Source organism: Salmo trutta, chromosome 2, assembly GCF_901001165.1.
Source record: "Salmo trutta chromosome 2, fSalTru1.1, whole genome shotgun sequence".
NCBI lineage: Eukaryota > Metazoa > Chordata > Actinopteri > Salmoniformes > Salmonidae > Salmo > Salmo trutta.
The window spans coordinates 15,447,832-15,461,603 of record NC_042958.1 but is presented as its reverse complement, the minus strand read 5'-3'; the positions used below and the strand labels follow the sequence as shown (position 1 = coordinate 15,461,603).

The following is a 13,772-nucleotide window of genomic DNA, read 5'->3' as shown; positions in this document are numbered from 1 at the left end:
AGATACAGTATAAATACATACAGAGTCGTGGCCAAAAGTTTTGAGAATGACAAATATTAATTTTCACAGTCTGCTGCCTCAGGTTGTATGATGGCAATTTGCATATACTCCAGAATGTTATGAAGACTGATCAGATGAATTGCAAAGTCCCTTTTTGCCATGCATCCCTGAATCCCAAAATAACATTTCCACTGCATTTCAGCCCTGCCACAAAAGGATCAGCTGACATGTCAGTAATTCTCTCGTTAACACACTTGTGAGTGAGGACGAGGCTGGAGATCACGGTCATGCTGATTGAGTTCAAATAACAGACTGGAAGCTTCAAAAGGAGGGCGGTGCTTGGAATCATTGTTCTTCCTCTGTCACCCATGGTTACCTGCAAGGAAACACGTGCCGTCATCATTGCTTTGCACAAAAAGGGCTTCACAGGCAAGGATATTGCTGCCAGTAAGATTGCACATAAATCAACTATTTATCGGATCATCAAGAACTTCAAGGAGAGCGATTCAATTGTTGTCTAGAATGCTTCAGGGCGCCCAAGAAAGTCCAGCAAGTGCCAGGACCGTCTCCTAAAGTTGAATCAGCTGCGGGATCGGGGCACCACCAGTACAGAGCTTGCGCAGGAATGGCAGCAGGCAGGTGTGAGTGCATCTGCACGCACAGTGAGGCAAAGACTTTTGGAGGATGGCCTGGTGTCAAGAAGGGCAGCATAGCAGCCACTTCTCTCCAGGAAAAACATCAGGGACACACCTGATATTCTGCAAAAGGTACAGGGATTGGACTGCTGAGGACTGGGGTAAAGTCATTTTCTCTGATGAATCCCCTTTCCGATTGTTTGGGGCATCCGGAATAAAGCTTGTCCAGAGAAGACAAGGTGAGCGCTACCATCAGTCCTGTGTCATGCCAACAGTAAAGCATCCCGAGACCATTCATGTGCGGGGTTGCTTCTCAGCCAAGGGAGTAGGCTCACTCACGTTTGCCTAAGAACACAGCCATGAATAAAGAATGGTACCAACACATCCTCCGAGAGCAACTTCTCCCAACCATCCAGGAACAGTTTGGTGACGAACAATGCATTTTCCAGCATGATGGAGCACCTTGCCATAAGGCAAAAGTGATAACTAAGTGGCTCGGGGAACAAAACATCGATATTTTGGGTCCATGGCCAGGAAACTCCCCAGACCTTAATCCCATTGAGAACTTGTGGTCAATCCTCAAGAGGCGGGTGGACAAAAAAAATAACAACATTCTGACAAACTCCAAGATTTGATTATGCAAGAATGGGCTGCCATCAGTCAGGATGTGGCCCAGAAGTTAATTGACAGCATGCCAGGGCAGATTGCAGCGGTCTTGAAAAAGAAGGGTCAACACTGCAAATATTGACTCTTTGCATCAACTTCATGTAATTGTCAATAAAAGCCTTTGACACTTATGAAATGCTTGTAATTATACTTCAGCATTCCATAATAACATCTGACAAAAATATCTAAAGACACTGAAGAAGCAAACTTTGTGGAAATTAATATTTGTGTCATTCTCAAAACTTTTGGCCACGACTGTACACAAGTCTGTTGACACCCCTTCAAATGAGTGGATTCGGCAATTTCAGCCACACCCGTTGCTAACAGGTGTATAAAAATCGAGCACACTGCCATGCAATCTCCATAGACAAACAGTGACAGTAGGATGGCCTTACTGAAGAGCTCAGTGACTTTCAACGTGGCACCGACATAAGATCCGACCTTTCCGAGAAGTCAGTTAGCCAAATTTCAGCCCTGCTAAAGCTGCCCCGGTCAACTGTAAGTGCTGTTATTGTGATGTGGAAACGTCTAGGAGAAACAATGTCTCAGCCGCAAAGTGGTAGGCTACACAAACTCACAGAACGGGACCGCTAAAGCGCGTAGCATGTAAAAATCTTCTGTCCTTGGTTGCAACACTCACTACCGAGTTCCAAACTGCCTCTGGCAATAGGTCTAGCTGATTGAGTAGATGTCAGTGAAAAGCATCTAGATTCTAGATGTGTCTTGAGTATAATATTTACATGTTGCAACAAGGGGAGGGGTGTGGCAACGATATGGCAGGTCTCTCTCCAGAATGCATGCACTCAGCTCTCCAGAATGCGCTCAGCTGTCTCCTGCCAATTCTTGTGCATTCATTGTTTCATCCCATGATTTTGGAATGAGATGTTCAACAAGCAGGTGTCCACATACTTTTGGTCATGTAGTGTACACAGTCAATTGTATACATTTTGTATTTTTTCCCCAACAACCGTATGTGGTCACCTGCTCGAACATCTCATTACAAAATCACAGATATTAATATGGAGTTGGTCCCCCCCTTTGCTGCTACAATATAGCCTCCACTCTTCTGGGAAGGCTTTCCACTAGATATTTGAACATTACTGCAGAGATTTGCTTCCATTCAGCCACAAGAGCATTAGTTAGGTCGGGCACTGATGTTGGGTGATTAGGCCTGGCTTGCAGTCTGTGTTCCAATTCATCCCGAAGCTGTTTGATGGGGTCGAGGTCAGGGCTCTTTGCAGGCCAATCAAGTTCTTCCACACCGATAGACAAAGCATTCCTGCATGGTCCTCGCTTTGTGCACGGGGGCATCATGCTGAAACAGGAAAGGGCCTTCCTCAAACTGTTACCGAGTTGGAAGCACAGAATTGTCTAGAACGTCATTGTATGCTGAAGCATAAAGATTTCCCTTCACTGGAACTCAGGGGCCGAGCCCGAACCATGAAAAACAGCACCAGACCATTATTCCTCTTCCACCAAACTTTACAGTTGGCACTATGCATTGGGGTAGGTAGCGTTCTCCTGGCATCAGCCAAACCCAAATTTGTCCGTCAGACTGCCAGATGGTGAAGCGTGATTCGTCACTCCAGAGAACACATTTCCACTGCTCCAGAGTCCAATGGCGGTGAGCTTTACACCACTCCAGACGACACTTGGCCTTGCACATGGAGATCTTAGGCTTGTGTGCAGCTGCTCGGCCATGGAAACCCCTTTCAAAAAACTCCAGACAAAAAAATTTCTGCAGATGTTTCTTCCAGAGGCAGTTTGGAACTCGGTAGTCAGTGTTGCAACTGAGAAATCGTATTTTTATGCGCTACGCCCTTCAGCGGTCCCGTTCTGTGAGCTTGTGTGGTCGACCGCTTCACGGCTGAGCTGTTGTTGCTCCTAGACGTTTCCACTTTACAAGCACTTCCAGTTGATCGGGGAAGCTCAAGCAGGGCTGAAATTTGGCAAACTGACTTCTCGGAAAGGTCGGATCCTATGACGGTGCCACGTTGAAAGTCACTGAGCTCTTCAGTAAGGCCATTCTCCTGACAATGTTTGTCTAATGATATTGCATGGTTGTGTGCTCAATTTTATATACCTGTCAGTAACAGGTGTGGCTGAAATAGCAGATTCCACTAATTTGAAAGGGTGTCCACATACGTGCGTCTATACACTACCGGTCAAAAGTTTTAGAACGCCTACTCATTCCAGGGTTGATCTTTATTTATTTTTTTACTATTTTCTAAATTGTAGAATAATAGTTAAGACATCAAAAATACGAAATAACACACATGGAATCATGTAGTAACCAAAAAAAGTGTTAAACAAATCATAATATATTTTATATTTGAGAATCTTCAAAGTAGCCACCCTTTGCCTTGACAGCTTTGCACTCTTGGCATTTTCTCAACCAGCTTCATGAGGTAGTCACCTGGAATGCATTTCAATTAACAGGTGTGCCTTGTTAAAAGTAAATTTGTGGAATTTCTTTCCATCTTAATGCATTTGAGACAATCTGTTGTGTTGTGACAAAGTAGGGTAGTATACAGAAGATGGTCTTTTACCAGATAGGTCTATGGTCTAAGTTCATATTATGGCAAGAACAGCTCAAATAAGCAAAGGGAAACGACAGTCCATCAATACTTTAAGACATGGTCAGTCAATATGGAAAATTTCAAGAACTTTGAAAGTTTCTTCAAGTACAATCGCAAAAACCATCAAACGCTATGAAACTGGCTCTCATGAGGACCCCCACAGGAATGAAAGACCCAGAGGATAAGTTGAGTTACCAGCCTCAGAAATTGCAGCCCAAATAAATGCTTCACAGAGTTCAAGTACCAGACAAATCTCAACATCCACTGTTCAGAGAAGACTACATGAATCAGGCCTTCATGGTTGAATTTCTGCAAAGAAACCACTACTCAAGGACACCAATAATAAAAAGAGACTTGCTTAGGCCAAGAAACACGAGCAATGGAGATTTATGGTTCCAACCAGTGTCTTTGTGAGATGCAGTGTGGGTGAATGGATGATCACCGCATGTGTATTTCCCACCATAAAGCATTGAGGTGGTGTTATGGTGTGGGGGTGCTTTGCTGGTGACACTATCTGATATATTTAGATTAAGGTACAGTTAACCAGCATGGCTAGCACAGCACTCCGCAGCAATACACCATCCCATCTGGTTTGGGCTTAGTGGGACTATCATTTGTTTTTCAACAGGACAATGACCCAACACACCCAGGCTGAATAAGGGCTATTTGACCAAGGAGCGATGCATCAGATGACCTGGCCTCCACAATCTCCCGACCTCAACAAAATTGACATGGCTTGGGATGAGACAGAGTGAAGGAAAAGCAGCCAAAAAGTGCTCAGCATATGTGGGAACTCCTTCAAGACTGTTGGAAAAGCATTCCAGGTGAAGCTGGTTGAGAGAATGCAAAGTGTGTGCAAAGCTGTCATCAAGTTAAAGTAACTATTTGAAGGATCTCAAACAAAATATATTTTGATTTGTTTAACACTTTTCTGGTTACTACATTATTCCATGTGTGTTATTTCATAGTTTTGATGTCTTCACTATTAATGCACAATGTAGAAAATAGTAAAAAATAAAAACCCTTGAATGAGTAGGTGTAAACTATATACACTACCAAAAGTTAAGCAATAAGGCAAGGTTTTTGTTTTTTTTGGCCAATATACTACGGGTAAGGGTTGTTCTTACAACGCAATGCAGAGTGCCTGGTTACAGCCGTTTGCCATGGTATATTGGCCATATATCACAAACCCCTCAGGTACATTATTGGTATTATAAACTGGTTACGAATGTAATTAGAATAAAAACGTTCTGTCATACCCGTGGTATTCGGTCTGATATACTACAGCTGTCAACCAATCAGTATTCAGGGCTTGAACCACCCAGTTTATTATATATATATATATATATATATATATCCTTTTTAGCTTCCTATTGGGCCCCCCACAGGCTTGAGCCCTGTTAAGCACCTGCATTAATCCGACTGACAACTACAACAGCAAGTTCGTGGCTTTACTGATGTAATGGTCTGTATTGTTGCCAATATGCTTACTGAGTGACCTGAACACACCAACCTTACAGTTCTTTCCTTTACCTAATTCTTCTATATGTATTGGTCTAGTGTTAGACTGATCTGACTCATTGTCCAGGTTTCTGAGAGCATGCAGATGGGTTGTGTACAATTGTATGCGTGAGAATGCTGTGTGTGAGAAGAATGTCATCTTCACACTGCAGTGGCAGGCATTCAGGCAGGGTGTGGCTCTAGCAGCCATACAGGCCCTGCAGGGACAGGGCTTCATCCTGGCTCAAACACAGTCACTTCCGCTCAGTCATTGAGTCTTAGCTGAGCCCTGAACACTGGCATATGCAGTGCTTTGCCTCTGTTTCAGCGTACTCTAGTCTGGGCAATGGGCCAGAAGGGCAGAGGAAGCAGCGGAGTGAGTACGTCACTGGGCATCAGGTATCAAACCCAGGCTGTACAAGTGCCTAAAAACAGCTATAGCAAACTGCCCTAAAGGATGAAGATCAAGCATTCAACAGTGAGGCTTCCTCTATCAAAGACTACACCATTCTGCTTACCAGACCCAGAAAATATGACAAATCCACATTACAGGATGTGCCAGTTGCCAGGGATCAAATTGATACACACCGAACAAAGATAAACGCAGTCTAACAAAGATTTTACTTAGTTCGTTCATAAGGAAAACCATCAATTAAAATAAAACCATTAGGCCTTCATTTATGGATTTCACATGGTCAGATACCTTAAAAGTAGGGGTATAATGTTTCTCACTCTTCAATGGCTGTGTGAAGTTGCTGGAAACATGCTATTATACGTCGATCCAGAGAATCCCAAACATGCTCAACGGGTGACGTCTGGTGAGTATGTAGGCCATGGAAAAACTGGGACATTTTCAGCTTCCAGGAATTGCCTACAGATCATTGCGACATGGGGCTGTGCGTTATCATGCTGAAACATGGTGGATGAACGGCACGACAATGGGCCTCAGGATCTCGTTACATTCTCTGTGCAATCAAACTACCATCGATAAAATGCAATTGTGTCGTATCTTATGCCTGCCCATACCATAACACTGCCACGGGGCACTCTGTTCACGTTGACATCAGCAAAACGCTCGTCCACGCCACCTGCCCGGTACAGGTGAAACATGGAATCATCCGTGAAGAGCACAATTTTTCAGCATGTCAGTGGCCAACTACCTACTTTAGTTACAACGTAAGTTAGAGAAAGCACACAGATGAGCTTCCTCAAGACCGTTTGACATTGTGCTGAAATTCTCAGGTTGTGCAAACCCAGTTTCAGCGGTGCGGGTGGTCGGTCTCAGACAATGCAGGTGAAGCTGGACGTGGAGGTACTGGGCTGGGGTGGCTCCGCGTATTCTGCAGTTGTGAGGCCGGTACACCATACTGACAAATTCTCAAGTCATTGACTTGGCTTATGGTAGAGAACTGGACAATCAAGTCTCTGGTGGATATTCCTTATCAGCATCCCATTTGCAATTTCTGTAGCATGTGACTAAACTGCACATTTTACACAAGGTACCCTTGAGATGTCGCCTGTCAGATGGATGCGTTATCTTGGCAAAGGACAAATGCCCACAACATTTTAGAGAAGTAAGCTTTGTGCATATGGAACATTTCTGGGATATTTTATTTCAGCTCATGAAACCAACACTTTACATTTTGCGTTTATATTTTTGTTCAGTGTACTATGCATATACAGAGTAGCATACCATATGGTTCCAGGCAACTTGGAGTGCAGAGTTCCCTACCAAAGCTCAAGCCTATCCATTCCTGTATCATTATTTTACTTCAGTCAGGCATTGGACAGTGGAACATTATAGCGAGAAAACAAACCACCACAACTAAGAAAACGTTTTTCTATTCGTTTTAACTTTATTTTTTGCCATCTCCAGTCAGGTGACAAAGGCCTCGAGTGAACAAAAAAGTTTGCAACTCCACCCCCCCTGCCCTCATACACACCTCACTGCAAACTGCCTTCCAGAACATTCCGGAAGCCCACGCTGCCACACCAACACCTCAGAATCGACTATTATGGGATGCCCAGGGCAGCCGGGGTGGGGCCAGGTTGCCGTGATGACAATAGAGGTAAGCGCACAGGGCCCTCAGCTTCCTAAACAGACAGAGCGGCATTGACAAGAGAAATCACTGAAGTTTGGTTTCATATTTAGCATCTTCACTAATGTTCTCTTTTTCTTGATATCGAAGGTTTATTTAAATGCTGGGGTGGGACTGTTAAGACTGCTCGTTAAGCACTAGCCACCATCGTTCCCGTGGCTTGGGAGAAAAGCATCGGAGTTGTCTGATCTGCCAGAGCAGAGGCCATGCTGGGAAGCAGCAGGAAGGCGGCCAGAGAGGGACAACCCAACAGAGTTGGTCAGTAAAAGGGGCCTCCAGCCCCCTCCTCCCACCAGTCAAAAAGCCCCCCCTCCCCCCTTAAAAGGCATCAGACCTGTTCTATTCAATCTAAGTAATATAAAAAATAATCATACAAAAAGCTGGATCCCATCATTATTTTAAACATTCTGGAATGTATGTGGCAAGACCAAAACATCTCAAAGGCAAAAATAAACAGGAATGAGGAAGTCAAAAAAGAAAATCTATATTTTTTAAGTATTTTTCTTTATATAGTAGATTATGTATAACTAAACCTCAGTGATCCGGCAGAATGCCACCCGACAGCGAGCAAGCCGCTGTAACGGTGGGACAGTCCGACAGCGTCGGAGAGAGAAAACCAAAAAAAAAAAAAAATACAGAAAAAAAGGAATCACAACAGAATGATTGAAGTTGTCTGAAGGCCGTCGCTTTAGTGACAGAAGAACCAATAAGAATGCTAGACTGGTTGTGGGTGGAGTTTGTTGCCTGGGCAGCCCAGTCTGGTCTTTCTATTTGCCACCGGTCATCTGCTTAACGGCCACAGCACACTCCTCCCCCATAGCGGCCAGCACAGAGACCTGCAGGCAGAGAGGTGGTTAATATTCTTCGTAGGCACCACTCAAAATAAACTGTCAAACGTCACAACACCCCAGCCAACACTGTGCCAGCCACTCACCAGGATATCTTCACCGGCAGCAAACTTCTGCTCGATCTCCTTGCCCAGGTCTGAATCAGGCACACGCAGGTCCTCCCTCACATCACCATTGTCACCCATGAGGGACATGAACCCATCAGTGATATTCAACAGCTGAAAACAAACAGGTTAGTCAGACAAAGGCACGCTCCAGGTGGTCTTAATGTCAGTCAGGCTGTACAGATGAGAAGGAAATAAGCAGAAAACTGCATGACGATGTGTGAGATGAGTATGTTAGAGAAAATGTGCATTTGTATTGTTAGCAATCGCATCAGAGGTTTGTGATCTGATCACTCTGGTGTAACAGCCATCTCCAAGGAGATCTCTGTAGCATGAACCATTCACACTCACGCCACGGGTATTGGCACAGTGCTGGGTGATCGTCATGCATTAACACAGGGGAACACTCCAACACCAAATTCACAGTTAAATGTAATCAAAGTGTTTAAAAAGAAAAAAGAAAAGGTGACATTGCAAAGGGGAATATTACTGTGACCCAATCAGGGGCCAGTGCTGACAGCAGAGGAACAAGCTGTGCACACATGGTTCCCAGAAAGAGAAAGCCATTGTGATCAGCACAACAGCGTTACTCCCAAGGCAGTTGAATTATGTACCGAGAAACTATGAGGTCACCCAATTGACCAGGCTTAAGCCCCAACACATACAAGCACATTTGATCCTGCTTTGAGGCCTAAGTCTACCCACAGGAAATGTAGCAAAGTGCGTAAACTTTGTCAACACGTCAGTAAACAAAGGGTTGTGGAAAGTAACTTCAATGCCTTAACAGCAACTATCAGAGCAGTGAAGCTCAATGAAAACATGCTCCCTGGACAAGGATGACATGCCTGGGAGATCAAGACCATATGACCTTTGGGGGGGGGGGGGGGGAGACTGGAGAATCACGTTGCGCCACCTCACAGCTGAAAGCGGGCCAGACTGGGAGCATGTAGAGCCATTCTCACTACTCCACACACTGAAAACTGACCAACTACAGGACTGAGCAGGCAGCCCTCTAGGAAAGTGTCTAGTCTTGACAGTGGTTGGATTGACAGCCAGTGACTGAACAGTGTTGAATGGATTTACTAGTCTCTTGGAAAGTAGTGTCCTGATAGTAATGACCAATTCACATGAATTAGTACAGTCAACTGGTATCATTCCAACTCTGTGGGAACAAGTTGGATAAGAGAACCCTTGTGACATAGGGCATGTTTCCCAAAATCTGTCCTGGGCACCTCGGTGCACCTTCCGCCATAGCACTACACAGCCGCTTAAAAACCCAAGCTTGATGAGTTGGTTATTTGAGTCAGCTGTCTAGGTCAAAAAACAAAATGTGCACCCAACACGTTTGGGAAACCCTGGCACAATGGAATGTGCACTGACAGGAAGTGAGGTCACACTCTGGGCAGGAAATTAACTCTTTGGTCCACCAGCAACTGTGGCAGGTAGATGTCAAATCTACTAGCCATGCCAATTTACCAGCTGAAATATTTTAGCCATAATGAAACAGAAGTAGTAATGAGGTATATTGCCCAAGTCAATCTCATTTTGACCCCAGTCTTAACCAATGCTAAAATAAATAATTTAGATAAAATAGTAATAAGTTGAATGTTCTACAACTGAACATCCAAGTGCCTGCCTTGTCACAAAATGCTGAGTGATAGATTTATTAGTTCAGGGCTCGAACAATAACATTTATTACAAGGAGTACTTAAGTTGATATTTAAAACAAAGAGAAAAAAAATTGGTGACCTCAATTTGAGTGTTTTAATAAGAAATGACTGAAAGCTAATCAAAGCATTTGTGTCCCATTCTCAAACAAGCACAATGTATCCCCCAAACATTTGAGTCACAAGGTAAGACAAATGTTCAGCTTCTCCCTTTTGAGCGGAGGGCCATTACCATGGTAACACACGGTGTCCATCAGAGTTGAGTATCTCATCAGCAGACCATTGCAGCCAACTCAAACTAATTGAACAACCTAGCATGTGTACAAAACGATGCAACTAGCCAAGAAACACAAGGATAAAGTTCCAGTAATACTCTTTCAGGGCAAGTCGACCAATTTCTATATTTAGGCTTTTAATAAAATGACCAGTCGCCAATGTGGCTGGTGAAATAGGCATCACGACATTGCCAAAAATCTACCCGCATTTGGCAGGTGTTCATTTCCCACCCTGGTCACACTGACCTGGAACTCATTCCTCTTGATGTGGGGCACGTCCATGTTGTGGGTGGAGGGGCACATGTCCTCATACTTCTTGTTGGTGAAGATGTCAATGCCCACCATGTTAACCTAAAAGAGGTATAAACATCAACTTAGAGAACAGAGTTAAGCCACACCACTAATAACAGTCATAACAAGTTAAGTAAAACCTAATTTGACGAGTCAAGTTATGCTTGGAGAATTCCGACAAAGCATTTTTGGGTCAATTACGTCAGACGTGGACAACGCATGTACACCAAGTCTGGCCCCGCAAATTCCCTAATACTGATGCTGCTGCCACTATCTAGCAGAGGCATCCCTAGGGCATGTAGTATTTGTATGCGTGTCTAGGCAATCCCCTACCTTGGCGTGTCCGTGCTTTCCGGTCTTGGAGGTGGACATTTCAACAATCTTACATGGGCGTCCCTTTAACACCACGTGACCATTCTTTCGCAGGGCAGAGCACTGCATAGGAATGGTGGCGGAGGCACCAGACTCTCCGGTGGTGAAGTCAAGTTCGGGATCTGCCATGGTGCGATGGATTAGGGGGTACTGCAGAGGAACACATGTATCGGTTAGATCAGGCAATTACAGCAACAGCACTGCCAAATTAACTCCCTGTATGAATACTAGGGCTGTCAAAGTCAATGAGTAAAACATTAACGGTGTCAAAAAAATGAATGCCGTTAAGCGCATCTCCATTTCTTCAATGTACGGACCCTTTAAGCGCACATCCTTCCGCAGGGAGCATCTTGCGCAAGTGTGCAGTAGCTGCTGTTATGTAGTGAGCCCTGTCTCACATCCATTATGGAGAAATGTTGGCCATTCGCATATCATATGTTGCTTCATTACAATATTTGATCATGATACCTTACTCTGTTCAATTTGTCATGTTTAGCAGGCCAACTGATATCCATGCCATGTCAATGGGACAAACGGACCAATTTAAATAGATTTTGGTATGTTTAACTAGATGGTTTGCTTAGAATTGTTTAGTAAAAACACTGACTTGACTGGCAGTAGGTCGAGCGGATGAACAAGGCAGGGGCAACGCCTCAGCTGCTTGTTTGTTAGCTGATATATTCCAGTACAGACGTGGTAGTCAAGGTATAGGAGATGAGTAAAGAAATTTGGAAATTATGTTGGAGTCATGAAATCTATTCATGTTGCTCAATGCTCCAGTCTCCTACCCAACTCAGTTGCCGGCAATATTGCTAGGGTATCAATTTACAGTAACTCCCCGCAATCATTTTAATTAGAAACATTACAGCCATTGCATTTACCTACTGTTTGTTGTCAAAAGATAAGCAAATGTCCCAATTCTAGCAGTAGCAGCTTGTGACTAGTTCTTGATAAAGAACATGATACGTAGCCTAGGCTAGAATTAGACCCGTCTGCTCTGTTATCGTCTTTTGTGAAATTCATAAGATTGTTGGACATGTTTAAAAAGGTGAAATATGTAACTTCATGGGCAACCTGAACAAATTCACAGAAATTCATTATCGATGTCACTCATTGAAAGCAAGTCTAAGATGCGGTAGATCAGTTTAGTACACCAGCTTCAAACAGATGAAAATAAAATATTTTTGGTAATGGTAAAGATAATTCACAGCTGTGTAGGGGCGGCAGGTAGCCTAGTGGTTAGAGCCTTGGGCCAGTAACCGAAAGATTGCTGGATTGAATCCCAGAGCAGACAAGGTAAAAATATGTTGTTCTGCCCCTGAACAAGGCAGTTGCAACCCACTGTTCACCGGTAGGCAGTCATTGTAAATACGATTTCTCTCTTAACTGACTTGCCTAGTTAAATAAAAAAATATTCTCTACACTATACTTACTTCAAACAGAAATTAGGCAAACTACCATAACTTTGGCAATGAGGAGATGGCAGAGCACATTTATCTATGCCAACAGATTACAGAAGACAGTAACCTCAGCACTGGTGCTTGCTTGTAGAAGCATATGGCATAGCCTTGTTTTGTTAATTTAGCAGAAAATACTTATTTCCCAAACCCTTATCAAAGTCAAGAAAGCAATTTTACAAAAGAATATTATCCAAATGAAAAGAAAAAAAAAAGTTGCATCTCACGCCTGGAACAGTTATTTAGTGATCCTTTAAAAACAGGGCTCAATTTAGCAAGTTGAAAGAATTCAGGGTTAAACAAAAACACCCGATATACAGATGTTACATTTTGTTTATTCTGCCCATTTGGTATTTAGCAAAAGGATTGACAATTCCACATGGTGATGGTTTAGAGCCACAACATCCGTTTGGCGAGTAGGCCCTGGGCTCCTGAGTGGCGCAGCGGTCTAAGGCACTGCATCTCAGTGCTAGAGGCGTCACTACAGACCCTGGTTAGATTTCACAATTGGCCCAGCGTAGTCCAGGTTAGGGTTCCGCCATCATCGTAAATAAGTATTTGTTCATAATTAACTTGCCAACTTAATTAATGGTAAAAAAATTATCCTGATGTAGTATCTTCATTAAACTAATGTCTGAATATGTTAAGTGTGTTGGGGTTATAGCCTAGCCAATTCTACATGCCACTAACAGTTCACAAATAAACTAAGTGGAATAGACAGGAAGTATTTATTCCAGAACCGAAGCTAGTTGGAACATTTCCCTACTTCAACCAGCCCATTTTGAATTTGGCACGGGATGTAGCTTGGGTATTTTATCCGTATCTATCTGTAGGCCTAATGGGAACAGTTGCAATGGAGCGAGTGACACCATATGCGTTTTGTTTTACAGGAGGACCAGCCTGCATTTTCGTACTTGACGCACATGTGAATAACTTTTAACCTAGCTAGTTGGAGTCTGTACTTCTGTACCATTGAACAACAAACAAAACGGAGTTGAAAATACTGAAGGCATGCGGTACTCGGATTGCCCCGCATTGCGGACTGCTCCATAGAAAACGAACGACTTCCGTCAGAACGCAAAGAGTTGACACATTTGGTGGACATGAGGCGTGAGACGGGGAAATGCTTGGCTTTTTCGGTGTGCATCACGAAAACACTAGTCAACGCAATGTAAATAATTCGGGGTCAAAATTGTACTTCGTGGTCATGCAACCACAAAGCTATTCCACGAAACAGTTTCACTAGTCTGGTTAAAGATCGTTGACATCAGTTCCCGTA

General features: G+C 43.7%; 1 protein-coding gene across 1 annotated transcript; it reads right to left on the bottom strand.

The window, feature by feature from the left end:
* Positions 1 to 7,216: 7,216 nt before the first annotated feature.
* Positions 7,217 to 11,180, bottom strand: LOC115151943 (eukaryotic translation initiation factor 5A-1-like). Its single transcript, XM_029696312.1, has 4 exons — positions 10,998 to 11,180; positions 10,620 to 10,724; positions 8,414 to 8,545; positions 7,217 to 8,315 (listed from the first exon to the last, which is right to left on the bottom strand). Exons 1-4 carry the CDS (start codon positions 11,163 to 11,165, stop codon positions 8,247 to 8,249), a joined length of 474 nt encoding a protein of 157 aa, XP_029552172.1. The 5' UTR covers positions 11,166 to 11,180; the 3' UTR covers positions 7,217 to 8,246.
* Positions 11,181 to 13,772: the final 2,592 nt, after the last annotated feature.

Excerpts from the sequence above, each read along its gene's own strand:
- LOC115151943 (XM_029696312.1), bottom strand. The coding sequence starts at position 11,165 with ATGGCAGATCCCGAACTTGACTTCACCACCGGAGAGTCTGGTGCCTCC. Across the intron at positions 10,725-10,997 it reads GAAAGCACGGACACGCCAAG|GTTAACATGGTGGGCATTGA; the intron begins GTAGGGGATTGC and ends TACCTCTTTTAG. Across the intron at positions 8,316-8,413 it reads CTGCCGGTGAAGATATCCTG|GTCTCTGTGCTGGCCGCTAT; the intron begins GTGAGTGGCTGG and ends CTCTGCCTGCAG.